Source organism: Thunnus albacares, chromosome 22, assembly GCF_914725855.1.
Source record: "Thunnus albacares chromosome 22, fThuAlb1.1, whole genome shotgun sequence".
NCBI classification, from domain to species: domain Eukaryota; kingdom Metazoa; phylum Chordata; class Actinopteri; order Scombriformes; family Scombridae; genus Thunnus; species Thunnus albacares.
The window spans coordinates 24557124-24574722 of record NC_058127.1 but is presented as its reverse complement, the minus strand read 5'-3'; the positions used below and the strand labels follow the sequence as shown (position 1 = coordinate 24574722).

The 17599-nt window shown below is 40.8% G+C and overlaps 1 protein-coding gene across 2 annotated transcripts; it reads right to left on the bottom strand.

Annotated features, from left to right (window-relative positions):
* Positions 1-449: 449 nt before the first annotated feature.
* Positions 450-13942, bottom strand: arsj (arylsulfatase family, member J). Of its 2 annotated transcripts, none has more exons than XM_044342376.1 (2): positions 12884-13942; positions 450-2628 (listed from the first exon to the last, which is right to left on the bottom strand). In XM_044342376.1, the coding sequence occupies exons 1-2, from the start codon at positions 13192-13194 to the stop codon at positions 1233-1235; spliced, it is 1707 nt and encodes a 568-aa protein (XP_044198311.1). In that variant the 5' UTR covers positions 13195-13942; the 3' UTR covers positions 450-1232. The 2 variants fall into 2 exon arrangements, with proteins under 2 accessions (XP_044198311.1, XP_044198312.1); XM_044342377.1 differs by lacking the exon at positions 12884-13942 and adding an exon at positions 11435-11651.
* Between the last annotated feature and the right edge of the window lie 3657 nt (positions 13943-17599).

Below are 17599 nucleotides of genomic sequence, written 5' to 3'. Positions count from 1 at the left end.
CCTTTAAATAAATAAATTGCTCTTGGAAACTGTATGGTTAGCTAATTAAGAACACAAATAGACAAGCTAGGGAAAGCAAATAAAAATAGTACAATACATGTTCCAGTATCCTGTTCCAATTCATTTTTAGGCAACTATAAATCTTTTGGGGTACAGGAAATTTAGAAGTAATTTGGTGTCATTAAAATAGCTAATTGGCCTATAAAATACAACAAAACATCTACCATTCAAGTCAGTCATCAACATTTTAAGCTGGGGATTTGGTGACTGTTTATATGGGTGCCAAGCAACAGGAGTATGAACAATATGGTTCAGTATGAACAAATTATGTTCACTCCATGTGAATAGTTCAATTTCTCTTTTCCTCGATCATGGCTTCTTGTACAGTGCACCATGACTGATGGGGCAGGCATTGCAAGAAAGAAATTAGGTCTTTATCACTGGATCCCACTTTATTGTATTTTCCATTTACAAATGCACTCAGTGGCAGTGATTCAGCTTCTAAATATGAGAGCTATTCCAGCTTTTCCAGGTACAAGAGTACTTATTGTCATCAGAACAAAAGAGATCTAACTGTAAAAAAATGCAAACCAGATAGAGTTAGAGAGATTGCAGGAGACAAAGAGCTTTGTGTCTGGGGCTTTTATTTTGTTTGTTTGTCTTACATTCAGGTTGGCCTGGTGCCAGACCAGACATTATCTAAAACAGGAAACAAAATCTGTTATTCTAAGTTAAGGCAGTCTGTGCTTATAAAACCAGAATCAACTCACACATCACATAAATCCTACATCTGTCTCAATGATACTGTATCGCTGTAATCAACATAATAGAACTATGTCTTACTTTATTTCTGTCACCAAAAATTTATGGCAACTGTCTATGAAGATGTATTACCTACTCTAAGTGAAACATGAGTCTACAGAACAATCTAGAGGTGAAAACAGTTCAAGCATGCAACAAGATCTAGAAAAATAAACATTCATTAAATGCCCTTTACATTAACATGAGGTCTTAGTTGTGTCTGGGCATGACAGTAGTGTTTAAACGAGTGGATCTTTTCCATATTTTCTTGAGGCATTTCAAAAGGTCCATCTGCATTATTTTTTCATACAGTATATACTGGAGTCAAGTTAAAACTAAATGGAAATAGAAAGTCTAAAGAGGACAATCCTGAAACAGGAGGTGTCAATCCCTGAGAAAAAGCAACTGAAGTCTTTCACAAATGGGGCAGACTACTCATCTACCTTCCTTTTCAATTTTCTGTTCTTTGATTTCTTTTTCCACCTTCTTTTACCAAGATGGTTAGTGAACAGGTTATTGTATCTCTCATCCTCCTCTTGCTCTTCCCTCTCATCTTTGTACCAGGGTCCCCACACGCCCCCGTTGTACTGAGGGTTAGAACGCAGGTCTTTCGCTGGGTAGCGTACCGGAACTGCGGTCTTGTTGTACTGTGCAAGCCGCATAAGCATCTTCTTCACTATGTGTGGGTAGCGCTGAGACAAGTCCACTCTCTCGTAAGGGTCAGCGGTTATGTTGAACAGCCAGATGGACTTACCCCTGTCCCAACGGACACGCTCATTATGCCAGCGATTGGTCAACCGCTGGTTGGAGAAGGTCTGGGGAGGCACCCAGTCACTGTAACCAGGCACCCCTGTCAGGAGCTTCCAATGGCCCACTCGGATTGCAGCCTGGATGGCTGTGTTCCATAAACCATATCCAGCCTTCCACGAACCATTCTTGGCCTTGATGTAGATTGGGTCAATGTTGTGAAGAATGTCCTGGCGAGGTGAGGGGCGGCCTTCACTGATAGCCTCCCAGACATCATACCCATCCAGATTTAGATCTTCGTCTAAAGCCCCTTCACCCAGGGTCACCAGTGTGGGGAACCAGTCAGTGATGTGGACCAAAGATCGACATTTTGTCCCTTTGTTCACCAACAAGGGACTATGAACGAAGCCTACTGCCCTGATGCCCCCCTCCCAGTAAGTGGCCTTACTACCCCTCAAGGGCCAGTTACTCCCACCCGCTAATGGCTGGCCCCCGTTGTCTGAGGAGTACACCAGAACTGTGTTGTCATAATAACCGTAGCGTTTTAGCGCTAATGTGAGGTTATGGATCGCTTCGTCCAGGCAGGAAACCATGGCAGCATATTTACGGCGGTGCAGGTTCGGAATACCCTTGTAGCGCTCGAGGTAGCGGGCGGGAACCTGCAGCGGGGAATGAACAGCCTGATAGGCTAAGTACAGAAACAAGGGCCTGCGAGGGTCATGATTGGCTAAGATACTGATAGCCTTTCTAGTAAACATCACGGTTGAGTACAAGCCGCGGTCCTGTTCCCAAGCGGCTTCTTCCCCTTCATACAAATCATAGCCACACATGCCAGGCCCTTCACATTTATAGTGACTGTAATAGTCCCCGCTTCCTAGCAGGGAGCCAAAGAAACTGTCAAAGCCACGCTGAGTGGGCATGCAGCCACGCTTATAGAAGCCCAGGTGCCATTTGCCCACCATGTGTGTGGAGTATCCTGCTTGCTTGAGCTTCTGGGGCAAGGTGACATTTTCCAGTGGTAGGCAGTTGGCCTGGGTAGCTCGAATGATGGAGTGTTGAAGGCCCGTGTGGATCTGATACCTATAAAATGAAACAGATATTGGCCCATCAGAGACATTAACAATTTTAAAGAAATATGCAACTTTTATATGCAAATATGCAATTGATGAAAGCTGGTCATCTAATATAAAATACCTGAAAAACAATTACTGTAATCATTTTAGGGACATTGTTCACTTAGAAAATATATGCTACTCAAAACTGAAAAAGGACTGTATCCATTAGCTATTGCACAATAAATTAATGTCTGTTACTGAGGGAAGCACCAAATCATGATAGTTCAGTCTGCCATGACATTACAACTGATAGGATTATGCTGTATATAGGATAATAGGCTTATTTACATTATGTTCACATGCTACTGTATGACATTTCGATATCATAATCCCCTCACAGAGGACTCCTCTCATAGACCTTTTGAAAGAAAAATCTTGTCTAGTCACAGAGAAAATCTTTGTACTGGAAATTACACACTGATAGATTATTCAATCCAATTATAATTACAATGGACCCCATCCAAAACAAACACATTAGAGCTGAGTGCTTATAGGCTGGCAACCCAAGCGCAGGCTAATGTTCAGCTGATGTCTAACAGTGCAGTGAAAGGAGGTGGATGGGTAATAGTAGGTGGAGGGGGGAGGCCCAGAGCAAAAACAGAAGACCCGTCACTCAAGGCCAGACAGGAAACAGAGTTTTGACCTGGTGCTAATGATGCTGTGGCAGCCACTTTGGCAGCAAGCTAACACATTACTAATGTGTTATAGACAGACACAATATATTGAGGAATTTTTATATAGTTAGAATGCAATGTGTATGTAATTATTATGTAATTTTTCCAATACCTTACATTGCAACTGTAAACTTGCAAGTGTGTTTGGCAGAGAAGATAGGATTTACCATAGGTCAGTCCAAAATTTGGGGTAATTTATTTGACTGATTGCTACATAGCAAAAAATTACTACTACACCACAGTATATCTGCAAGAAATGTTTATGAACTCCCACTGCTCAAATTAGGTATCTTATCTCAGTTTGTAATTACTTGATGCCTCTATAACAAAGCCAGTTGCTTAGTACTGAGTAGGGCTGGGTATCAAATCCTAATTCATTTTGTGTACAGACTGAAATTTGTTTTTCTTTATTCAGATTGAAAATCAGGAAACTCTTCTAATTTTAGACTTTATTTTATTTAGGCAAAGTTCTTCATTTTAAGCTTCCCTTGTCAATATTTTTATGAAAATGGGTTAAATGACTATGTGTAATGTGAAAGGTGTTGCTAATCATAGAGAAAATTCCACAGAGCATTATCAACCAACACTGTAATTACTCTCAGGTCCAGGTCCAACTGGTTCCTAGTGTCCAAAACGCAATCTGGCAACTGGTGTTGGACAAGGTCTGAAATTAATTTAATTGAGTCCACCTAGGGTCCTGTTCTATCACTGTGGAAATCGGTCTGTGTAACATCATGTATGATAAGAACAGGATCCATGTGATCCATCAGCCCTGATAACCTTCATCAAAGAAGAAAAACGTTTTTTTCTGTAGGTGAGACGGAGAGGGTGAGGGGAGCAAATGCAGTGCAAAATTATCTTGCTCCTCCTTTCAAATGTGGCTGCTCAGTAATTGGTGGTTCATCATGCTGCTGTCAGTGTTGGTGGTCTCTCTGTTTTGGTTGATAACATTTTGGAAGGGGTGTAACAATCATTGGGTCTATTTGGACCACGTTCCTCTTGTATTGGATCTCTTAATCAATTTATGCTTTTCGGGTTCCTGTAGGTCTTCAATATATCTGCTATGGATTTGAGCTAAAGCTTTTGACCCATAAAGACCTCAATCTGGCGCTAATATCAAAGTTTTTCAAAGGATATCCAGCTTAGTACTGAGTGGACTACTAACTGCAACTGTGAATGCAATCAATTAAAGCTAAGAGCTGTGGGAATAGTTGGGTAACTCTAAAACAGCAAGCCAACTTTATATTTACTGAGACTGTGACTGCCTTGTGCTTTTGGCCCACAGTGAAGCAACCCAGCTGGAACTTTGGAAGCACTCTGAAGACAAGAACAATGAGCTGTGACTTCATTTCTGTCTGACTCCTTATGTCTGCTTTGAGCGAAAGCAAGACACTCAGGAGACAAGGATCAGACACAGCGAGATGCCTCTTCACCTTCTCCCCTCTTTTGACCCTCCCTCTCTCTCCTGAGGTTAGCGGCATACAGTCAAACTGTCATCAGGGAAAGGGAGTGAAAATTAAGTGTTTGGTTTAGGTTTCCAGAGAGGAGGATTCAGCTGGAGGAGAACCAGAGGGTGGTCAGGTTTAGCACTCTCCACTGAGAATGCATACGTCCTTCAAGGTTTACACCTCCATGTGGTGTGTACAACCTTCCAAACACAGCAATAAATTCAGTGATTTACAACTCAAATCCTACATTCAACAAAAACAATACACTAAGAACACATCCCCATAAAATCACAGACTGCAACTGCAAACATATACATACTCCTCTCTGTAGCACAGCTTGCTGACCATCATCTTAGTTTATAGGCACTTCTGTTTCAGTTTGGAGAAGTTTACTTAACCTTGGCATGATGTCAGGAGATCTATGATATAAGAGTACTGAAGTCAACTTTAGCATTTATCATCATCAGCATTAAAAGCTTAGTTGTTCAGATTTTCAGTCCTTGCATGTTCCTTTGGAAATTTTAGATAGTGAAAGTCAATGACTGTTTGGATCCCTATTAAAATGTCCAACTTCAAATGTTTTTTCTCCATAGTAATTCATCTTGAGGTGGACCCCGCATAAGCAAGTTTAGTTTTCAGTTGGAATCCTTATGATTTTGTTGATCCCGATTTTTCACCTAGCACTAATATCAGGTCAAAAATTTTGTTTGTTCAATAATTTCATGACCAAAAATCATGACCAAATACAGTCAAAGTTGTACTTTGTGTTTAGTGCAAAGTAGTAAACGTTAGCTGTTTACATGCTAAACTAAGGTGGAGTGCATGATAAACATTATACCTGCTACACATCAGTATGTTGGTATTGTCACTGTGAGCATGTTAGCATGCTGAAGTTAGCATTTAATTCAAGGCTCTGCTGTTTTAAAGTACAGCCTCACAGAGCAGCTAGCATGGCTGTAGACACATTTATGAACTCTAGTTTAATTGCTTTCATATGCTCTTTCTGTCTGCTTTTGGCACTTTTGAATAATCTGTTTTTCCCCATTTGTTCTTTTCATTTTAACTTTTATCATGAGGCACTCTGAACTGCACTCCATATGTATGCATTTGTGCAACAGTTCAGCCCTTTCCACCTCCACTAACCAATGTCCTGAGGCAAACCCTGACCATTGACACACCTCATCACCAGTGTGTTTCAATGCCAGCTGCAGCTGGCGGAGACACTGTGGACAAACCTGGTGGCAGAGTTGTTTGTTGTCTGCTGACAATTACACTGTTCTGCACTGTGAAATGCTAATACAAAATGCCATCTGGGTTTGATGCCTACAAAGCCTTTGGAAATAAGTTGGGAAATTGGAATGTTCACAACAACTTGGCAAAAACGATTCCCACGGATTTCAAAGCTTATCCCCAGGACCTTTAAAATGTTTAACTCCTAAGGATAATAATACGGCACAATTCAGAATTTGATACTGCTATTCATTGAAAGTCTTTGAGGTCAGGTCAGTGAATTCAAAATGAGACCACTACGGCCCTGATGGGAGCCAAGAGAGAGTCTAGGTTTCATATGGCGATGGGAAGAATTTCATGTCACTTGGTGGTCTAGGCAGGGGGAGCTCTGAAACCCAACTACAAACATGCACACTGGGAGATAGAGGAGGCATTGTTGGTCTGTTGATTAGGCGATGAGATTTGAATGCAATGAGCTAAGAGAAGGATGGGAATGAAGGGAAGAAGTAAAGTCAACATGTGTTTGTGGGTAAGACAACAACATCAACACCAAGAAACAAGCCTGGCATAAGAATGTGTTTCTTTAGAAAAAAGACTTGTTTGCTTGTTTACTCCATCCACTATTTTGATGAAAAAAAACCCACATAATACATGATTAACTCAATGAAAAGTGAGTACTTAAAAAACCTTGTTCCCCATAATCTCTCCAGAGTTTCCACAAGCAAAGTACATGGTAAATTTAGCCTTGTTATTTGCCTATAAATGTCTATAAAATGACTTTTGGATGCAGTATGCTCTATTATCTTCCATTTAGAGGGATCATTTTTCCACTTCAGCATTTCACCTAATTTATTTTTATTTGTCAAGCATTTCTGCATCAATGCCAAGAGAGTAATGGGATTGAGAGGGAAAAGCCTTGCAAAACTTAGGGTGAAAGGAGAACACAAGAATGTATTTGCAAATTTATGAAGACATGTATGTGTGTGTGTGTGTGTGTGTGTAAGATTTGACCCCTTAAGAGCCCCTATCCCTGCTCTTGCTGCTCCTGCAGGTTTGGTGGTGCTCACATACCAAAAGGTTACAGCCATGTAATGAGAATGTCATGCTAAGTGCAGCCTATGATCCCTCCACAAATCAGTCCAACCAGCCCAAGGTCTTGACGGAACGGTACAAGATAGAGCGCAAAGACTTTCAAAGTATCCCTGCTTTGTTTCTCTTTGACATACGAGGGGGTTCACAAGGGAACTAGGTCTTGACTTTACAGGTTTTGGGGCACCTGAAGGACAGTTCTAGGTCTTTAGTATTTATGAGGCCTTAAAATAATGACTCTAGTAACTACTGCCCTCTGGAGATCTCCCCTCCTTCCTTGCAGTCCCTCCACATGTCCGATGTGACTGATTTATAGGGTCTTTTAAACCCAAGCAGGGTATGAATGGGCAGCCCCAGCACAGGAACCAAAGTTCTTGGGCCAGGAATCTCTACATCCTTTACCCAGCATAGATTCAAGCCACGCACAGGCCGGGAAATACTTCTAACAGACAGTGGCTCGCTTCCATATCTTATCATGCATTGAGTGCTGGTGAATTCCTTGAATAAAATATAGTTACAATCTTAAAGGCTACTACTATCATGCTATCTCTCTGGTTTATTTACAGGACCGCTGAGCCACAAGGCCAACAAATCACACACGCCATTAAACTCAAATCACTGAGCACCGGCAATCGCTCAAGTCTCACAAGTCAAGTGCACTGGCCACTGCTCCATCCAATGAGGTTGTGGAGGTTCCTGAGCAGACCTGCTGCCCAGACCGGGGCCTTCTCTTGTATTACTCCAGCTCCTCCTCACATATGGTTCAAATAAGCAGCCACAACTTGGCGCTCTGCATTTAATCAAGTCAGCCCCGGAGTAGTTCATCTTACTTAGCTCTTCTTTTCGGCAGGCTTTTCATTTACATTCGTTGCCATCTCTGCATAACTCCCTTCAGTTTTGCTAATTCCTTGGCCTTTAAGCTCTTATGTTCTCAATTTTATAGAATCTTACAGGTAATGGGGTATTTCTTTTCAAGGTTTCCTTTTAAACAAATCCAGACCCAAAATTCTCCAGAAACCTTGCTTATTCATCACCTCAAACATTCACTTACTCTGTTCATCATTGTACAACTTCACCCAGAGTTCTAGGACAGACCAGTGTGGGGAGAGGAAGGGAAGTGAAAGAGTGACAGATCACTGAAACAACAAGAAATGGGTGACTGAGAGGCTAAGACGAGTTTGAGATATGTGTGGAAAGATGGGAAGTGTGTGGATAAGTAGGAGATGGAACTACAGTGGATGAAGAGCAGAGTGAAAAAGAGCTGCTTTGAGCAAACAATCAACCCCACGCTCCTTCAGGTTTCGACCAGATTCAAATCCAGCAGGTTATAATATAGGAGTGCAGTGTTCAAGGATGACAGAGGAGCTTATTGCAATCTAGCTGCTATCCTTACTCAAGGTCTGCTCCTCATTGCCCTGGGACCCCAGAGCGCATTCTTCATCTTTTGTTTGTTGATGGATGGTAGCTCTTTCAGCGATGTAGGAGCCTGATAATGAAATTTAATTTAGTTTTCGATCTGTTCTTTCTTTGCTTGACAAGAGTGACTGCAGCTTAAACACCTGTGGTCAAAGGCAAAGGTGGGCGGATGTGAGTATGAGGACAAAATTTAGACCATCTGTGCAGTACATATACAGTTGTCTGAGATATTAATGGAAACATCAAACCGCCTATAATTGGTATTAACAAAATCTTATCGACAAGCATGTAGATGACCAATCTAAAAGAGTGCAAAGGCTTAGAGATTCAGCAGCTGATGCAAGAGCTAAATACTGTGTTTATGATGTATGTAGCATGTCAGAGAGTTCACATGCTGGATTTGTCTGGACAGGTATGATAACATAGCTCTCAAGCTCTGAAATCATCACTGACACTCTAGAAGTTGGCTTACCAAATTACAAAGGAGCTCCATCGTCAAAACCAAGTGGAATTGTTTCCTCGGTCAAGCATGCATTCCTCAAACATTTTTCAATTTTAGAGGCTGCCACAAGGAGCAACCTCTGCCTTTGACAATCCACCTCTCTCGCACAGGAAAGATCAGTGGGAGAGTGACAGGGTTGAAGAGCACATAACTCTGCACTTGAAGAAAAGCTCCCATGTTAAGTCTCTAATCTCATCAGTGCAGCTTAAAGAAAACCAGACAGGTTGAAATTTTTCTGATGCCGAGTTTCCCAGGGGGTGGATAGCGTGGAAATCTTTTCACAAGCTCCTGTTACTGGAAGGTTAAAGTGCTTTGCTACGGTTCCAACAGTAGCTGTACACAACTGCTTCTTGTAATCTGCTAGGTCCCTTTTATCTTCTCCCGCTTGGTTTTGGTAGCCTTATCAATTCATAAAGGCCATATCTTTTAGTTTTCAAAAACTAAAAAGGTATCTCTTGCCATCTTTGACATGGATGCTATTTTCCCATATGGTTTAATTCTGACACAATCTTTTCAACTTGCTAAGGGATACATACTGTGCTTCTGCTTGCCAGGATGTGGACCTCCTGTGGAAATCCTTATGAATTATAGTGTTACACACTGGTTTATGAGCGAGGTGCCACCACAGTAATGGTGGCTTATCTATTTTGGCCTACAACTAGGATTCACCTATAGATAAGTTTTTTTCTGAGCCATAATGTTGTCATACAGCTTCACCCAGACACCTCAAGTTATTACTAAATGTAAAAGAAATTGGTTATATGGCTCACATAAACCTGTATTTGATCATTCATACCAGCCCTATAAGCGCTGATTTGGTCATTTGAAGGTAAAAAGACATCTGGCTAAATGTGGTTGAAAGTGAACATTTTTAAATGTCAGTGCTTTCAGATAACTGTTGTTTCAACAGCATTTCAATGACTACATTTCAACAACATGAAATAGAGTTTTAAATATTGTAAGTGAATTATGGTTGAGACAATGTGTCCTAGATATCTAGATATTTTTATCCCAGATGTTGCACATCTTTTAGACCTGCAAATCGCCAAATCAACGCAAACTGTAAGACTACTGATTTGTAACGTCATAACTGTGTAAACATGGTTCTGTTGTGTATGTATGTGTGTGGAAACTTGGTGTTTCATGGTGTTGAGAATGGTATATAGTATAATTCTACCTCTCTTTGATGAAAGGAGATGTATGAATTCTTTGTTCCTTATGAACGTAATTAGCAATACAATCTAAATCACTATTCATGCATAGTTCTGTGCTTGTGTGTTCACAAATTTTTGTAATTTCATGCCTTTGTCAACTGGTGTACTTTTTTTTAGAATTTCTTTTATTTATTTGGACTCTTTATGAAAGTATGAAGCATAAACTATTTTTGCATCCATCCTCCTCAGTTAGATTTAAATACAGTGATCAAGAAGAGTAGAATGTATAGCTGAGAGCATTAGCAGTCATGGCTTTCTTTAGTTAACTATAAACTTAACTGTAAAGTTAAACTGTAGATTTACTGCAGAATGAAACTGTAGTACCTTTCATCCTAAAGCTGAGCAGTGTAAGACATGATGTAAAACCCAGGTCACAAGTTACAAGTCACAAGTTACGTTGTCAGGTCAAACAATACATGTTGATCTATTCACACCAACAGTGAACAAAGGTTTTCCTTGGGTTTTTCATATTTCCTCATATGGAAACGTTGATTTTCACTCCAGTGTGCAGGTGTTGTGTTACAGCTGAGTTGGGGGAGTTTCAGCTGAACAGTAAATCTGCCTTTTAGGGATTCCAAACAAGTTAATGTTTCTTTAAAAAAACAGCCTTATCCCCAAAACAATTTTCTTGCCATAGGAACGACTGCATTCTAGACTGAATGATTGTATCATTTGGTCTCAGGATGTTTGTATTGACCATGAAATCTCTTGTGTATATTTAATTATTTATGGAGGAAGACAAATATCCATCTGGGTGACATTTAAGAAAAAACATCAGCTAGCAGCCCGTGGCAAATATCTGCAGAAAGCATGAAACATAAATAAAGTAATAATAAAATCTGATTATATGCAGTGAGCATGAAACTGAGTTCAGATGCAGGTGGTTGCCAAGGTAACAGTCTAAACAGCCTGTAAAAACTTAATCAGGCTCTTACAGTATGAGGTGCTTATGTCTTGGATTGAGTCGTTTACTCCATCTGATATTTGCCTTGACAAGTCTCTGCAAGCGTGCCAGAAAGATTTTGGATAACTTTGTTCTGAGAGCCGCAGTCTGTCCAGCTGACAAAGACACCTGATGTTTTAATGTTTACTCACGGATGGATGGTGTTCCTTCAGTCAAAGTCAACCACACACATACTCCTCTGCAACCGTACATTCAGGAACAAAAGCCTGGAAACATAATTGAATATACACCTACATTTCCACATGAATGTTTTGGAGGGCAGAAGAATGAGGAGGTGGCTGCTCTTTTCTCATTACTATCTCGGATGCCTGCCAAAAAAACATCGGTGCCCGGCAAGCCTCCTCCGTTTTTTTTTTTGCTAAGGAGTGGAACAGATGGTGGAGGCGCTAGAGGAGAAGCCCTGCAGAGCACCATGTAGGAAGAAGGAAACTGCTGATGTGAAACATGCTGTGAGCAAACTACAAAGCCAGACCACAATTCACCCCCACCCTGGCCCCCATCTCTGATATAGTATATGGTACCCAGCCCTCGCCCTTAATATCTCTTAACAGCTTCCTGCTAAAACATGAGGTGGTTGCTGGGGCAACGCTGCTGCGGCTGATTTGCAAACACTTAAAAATTAGTTTGACAAAAAAAAAAAAAAAGTCTCTCAAAGCCCACTCTCTAGCTTTTTCCTCCCAAGCAGAGTACAACCCAGTATGTTTCAGCTGAGCAAAGTCAATCCACAAGATGCGAGAAGATCATGAGATGCAGTTGAAAGCATCAGAAAGTAGTAAGGTCTTTTGTCAAACTGCTAATACTTTCATGCTCAACATTTGACACTGGGTACCATTATTGACGTCACTTTCTTCTCTGTGCATCTTAGAGAAATGCCTTACAATTTTTGAGAAAAAAAAAATCTTACCACAAGGTCCATTTAGTAGGTGTTCTGGAGCTTTCAATCCTGTCATGTGATCTTCATCAAAAGGTGGAGTTCGCCAAGTTCACCATGTAAATGTTTTTTTTAGCACTTGTTCTTGTCAATGTTGGCTTTAAAGCTGAGAAAGATCTGACAAAATCTTATCTCTCATCTTGGATCGTATCTGCTGATTAAGATCATGTGATGTGACAGAAAGCTCCAGAACAGCTCCTAAATGAACCTCGTGGATAACTGTTTTCTCATCCGCTTCCAAGATCATGAATGAACTTTGAACCCAACCCTAGAGGTTTGTTAAATAGTGATATTATATATATATTTTCATATTATCATTTGGATCCTGCTGAGATCTTCCTGCTGATCTTGTTTTGTATCTTAATGTTCTTTGTTCTTTTTTTAACTGAATATTAATAAAGCTTTGAAAAACAATTAAAGATTTTTGTTAACTCCATGCATTCAGTCATCTTGCACATTTTACTGACTTCACCCAGATCATGTAGGCTAATATTGTTAATAATAAAATGTTATTAGATAGCCACATGACACCACATGACCACCACATGATACTATGGACAGTCAGCTATAATCATAGATGATAACCTGAACTCTTTCAGCTGATTCCAAGCTTTTTTCAATATATTTTTTTAAAGACTCCTTGACAGATGCATTAGACTACTCGGACTCCCTTTGTGAGGCATTTAATCCACTGTACCAAATATAAATGTGGGCTCTTGAAGGACCAGGGTGTGGAAACTGGTGCACTGTACCTGCCGGTCATGAGTTGGCTCCTGGACGGGCTGCAGAGCGGCTGCACGTAATAATTCTCCAGTTTGACTCCCTGCGCTGCCAGCCGGTCCAGTGTCGGGGTTTTGATCTCGGAGCCGTGGTACCCAACATCCCGGAAGCCCTGGTCATCTACCAGGATAAATACGATGTGCGGCTGAGAGCTCTGCTTGTCGAATTCATTTCCTCGGTTGCGAAGCTCTGCGTTCCAGTTTTCCCACGACATCTGAACGCTCCACGTCTGAGAAATGATGAACCCGAGGAATAAACTCAACGGGACCCACAAAATAAACATGTTTCAGCCAGAATTAGACCCCCCAGGAGCGGTTAGTGTCGGTCGGTGGGGCGCGCTGTGGGGCAGGCGGCGTGTTGCACATGTTCAGGGGGAACAGCAACACTTGGAAATCGGGTTCGCATCGTGTTCAGTCTTTTTCTCCAAAAACAGTCCACTGACAGTTTGGCGGTTTGTGAGGGGGGGAAAACTATCGGTGAATGAACGTGGAAAAGCACATACACTTCCACAACCAGGCGGTGTTTGACTTCTACAAGATACACCTGAGTCAGCATACACACACACACACACAGCTTAGAACTACAAGTTGAAATCATACGGAGGTTTGTCACTACAGTCTGTCATTCCTCCGATTGTGTAGTTTTTGTCAAAAGACGCGCAGAAGTTCCCAAAAACTAGCAGACAGCAGAGCAGGTGGTGCAGAGTGTCCGCAGCAGATGTCCTCCATGCTGCCTGACAGCGGTCCTTCCAAACTGAGAGCGCACAGAGGACTGAAGGCAGACACTGCTGAGTGTCTGAGGAGGCAGGTCCATGTGTGTCCTCTACTCGCTGCACTACACTACATCAAGATGAGTTCACGAGCAGCTCGAATACTCCTACTTCCAGACAGGCAACGCCGCATAAATCTGTCATGTAGCCATTGCGTAATGTTTGGTCGCTGTTGCTCCGTTTTTTTTCCTTATTTGTAATTGGCAATACTCACATTGTTATGTATGATGACATGACATTATTGCTCCTCCACAGCTGTTTCTTCCAAATGAATAAATCAGTGAATTCCTCCTCCCCCCAAAAGAAACAGTGGTTTCTTAGTAAATGGGAACATTTTGGCGGCGAATCTGGGATGTGTAATCTCAATATTACAGTAAGAACATCACAGCAGCAGTGAAAGTGTTTGGGTAAAAGGTTGACACAGGACTGTAGCCAGGATTTTAGAAATACTTGGGTCATGAGCCCCCTCTCCCCAACACACTCCTGCCCCAAGTTTTCATTTTTCATTTATTTCTGTTGGCATAAAAGAAGTCCATTTTAAATAGAATGAGTCAGTACTTAGAATATTGTAATCAGCCTATAAAAATATCTGTTCTTTTGTTTGTTTTGTTTTTTGCTTAGTGTAAACTCATGCTTGTTTGCTGAAACTGCCAAATTCCGAGAAAAAATACAGATGACTTCATTGTCCTCAGTGGGAGCCACATTTCTGTGCTGTGACAATTGCAAAGCTTAATATGTGTGAAAGAGCTATTTTTTTTCTCTTTTTGTTATCATTTATTATTCTGGTTTTTTTTTACTCTTTTTTTAATATAAGTCATTCAAGTTGTTAGTTGGTGGTGTTAAAATTCAGGATGTTGGATCAATGGAACACATCTTCAGATGCATCGCTGCTACTATGTGACTTTTCCATCTTGTCATTGACATTTTGTGGAGGTGACATGTTGACATGTTACTGACATGTTGTGAAAGAAAACCCCTCATATACACAGTCACATTTATCATTTTGTTTCGTCTTTTAATGTGCAATCAATGCATAAAGGCCGTTTTCCCAGCATCTCTTGAAGGTAGCAACATAACTAGTATGAGTGCAGGATCATCAATAACATCATCTTGCTTTATGGCGATGGGAGTGTAACTAAGTACATTTACTCAAGTACTGTACTTAAGTACAGTTTTTAGGTACGTGTAATTTACTTGAGTATTTTCATTTTGTGATACTTGATGCTTCCACTCCACTACATTTCAGAGGGAACTTTCTACTCCACTATATTTATTTTACAGCTTTAGTTAGTTACTTTTCAGATTAAAATTTTACATAAATAACATAATGATTAACTTATAAATTAGAAAACATTGTTAAAGATTGAGCTTTTTGGTCATCTCTTACAAAAAAATCAGTGTGTATTTGTGTCTCTTTGTCATTTCCCCTCACATGGTTTCAAATAAATAACTGTTTGAGGTCCAAAGACATTAAACTCAAAGTTGCTTAAGAATGCAAAAGTTAAAGAAAAGTCATGAAAAATGAATCCAAATGTCCGACCCAATCTATCATCTCACGACCCCTGAGATTTGTTTTGTGACCCTCATAAAGCAGTTCAAACTAGCTATTTAGCTGCTAATGCATCTGTACTTTTACTTAAGTAGGATTTTAAACACAGGACTTTTACTTGTAATAAAGTATCTTTACATTGTGGTATTGATACTTTTACTTAAATGAAGGATCTGAGTACTTCTTCCATTACTGCTTTAACGTATCAATCTTAAACACTGACTGGACATATCAGCGCTGATGATGGAGTTGGTGGAGTCTCAGGACTGTCTTGCCAAATAATTGATCTGTTTTCATGGTGCCTCCTTGGTGAATAGAACAATTTGTTTTTCTTTTCTGGATTTACACTCCTGAAATCTGGGCATCTAATTTATGCCTCAGCCCTAGAGAGAACGCATATACATGACAAAAACAGAGCTGGAGAGATATATTTCACATTCTCTTTGTTGAAATATAAGTACATAGGCGATGAGTGACATGTAGAGCCAAGGTTACCATTCCACAAACAGATTTTCAGACATTTATTCTTAGTTTTTCAAATAGAGTCGTAGTGAACAGGGATGCTTGTGGACAGCCTCCTGTGGACATTTCTAGGGCTCGTTGGCCAAACAAAGCTAAAATTAGCTCACCTTAATATTCAGTTAATTTGGCCAAGGTAACATTTTGGTATCCCTCTCCATAGCTACTATATATCTGATTCATGTTGGTATTTATTTTTCCTTTAAATACCACACAGTGACAAGTTTTCAGGTGTACATGTAGTTTGTGCACAGACATTGAGGTTGCATTGATCTTTAAAGGTAAATTTAGCCCCAAAATGAATCCTGAATAGGCCCAAAGTGTCTAAAACAGGCTTCCTGTATGGGGCTTTATCTCATTCAGGGTGTTTGGTGACTCAAAGGTGATGCAGCAACAACTTCCACCTGGTGCTACTCTATAACTTCCCATATTAGTATGATCCTATATAAAGAGGCCTGCTGTGAGCTTTTGAATTGGACAGGAGGTGTCTGGGGGCCTGTACAGTGTGGCTGTGAAAGACCCTCACATGCGTTGACTCTCAAGGTCCTGGAAATGCATGCATGCACCACACATGCACAAACACACCCAGCAGCACAGTGGTATTGGGAGATGAATAAATTTTGTGGTTGGAAAACAAAGTTGACAGCTAGCAGCGTCCAGAGCAAATAGCAAGCAGGAGAGAGTCTCCAGCGTGTCTACGCATGTAACCAGAATGAGCATAAATTTATGAATCATTACAGTACGTGTTGGAATGAGATGTATTCATATTCATCCCATGTCTCTGGAACACAAATCCAATTCACAAAATGAGTCCTCAGCATTGCAGGAGAGGTACAATTCCCTTAGTCATGCTGGTATCACTCAGAAACAGTTCAGTTCAGTCCATTCCAAGACGTGACCTCAAGCTCCCTAACATCCTTAAGGAGCTGGGTGATCTCATCCTAAGTCACAACTCATTGCCATAGCCCACTATTATGATGCAGTGGCACAGGATATTAAGAGCCACGCCAGGATTTAGTGCGAGTGCGTGCCATCGAGTATAAAATCCCAGAGGCGCTCAGACCAAATGAGTGCCAGACCCCCTGTTTCCAAGAAATCCTTTGTTTTTTTGGATGGTTGCATTAAACAGCAGGAAAGTGCCCATGCAGACTGCTGCCAAACCCCCACCCTACCCTTCTAACCATGCCCAACACACATTGGCAAGACACTGGAGAGAGGTAATACTCCAGCCTGTCGGTGCATACCGGAGAACTATCCTTCACTGTAAATGCTTTGTTGTCGGAAAGTATTTAGGTGGGTGGGTGGCAAAGGATACCCAAATTACTTATGGATAGACTAGTTAAATTCCAGACATAATTGTTATGGAGGAATCCTTTTTACTGTCTCAGGTTGCTGCAGTGGCAGGACAAACTCGGTGTCTACAGGCTTTCTCACTTTTATTGGAGTTCTGCAGGATATTTATTAAATATCCTGCAGAAGTCAAAGTTTTAGGGCTGCTAAAAGTAGGTCACTAAAAGAAATTTGTAATGAAATATATTAATTTGTAATTAAAGTGCTGATGTTAAAGGACTATTTGTTGCTGTGAGTTTTGACAGTCTAGTCTTTTGCCATCCACACTACAGAATATGAAAGAGATTTACATTATACTTGACAGCCAATGCTATGTGAGCTTACTGAAAAATGGAGGGAAAAAAGTTGTAGTAAGACATTCAGTGTTCAGTAGTAGTTGACACCGTGTCTTTTAGCAATGCTCTCAGTCTTCATTCAACCACTGCCAAAGGTTAATGGCAACCCAGAGGGTATTTGTTTTCACAAATATTCCCGAAAACTGTTTTAACCACTTAGCACAAT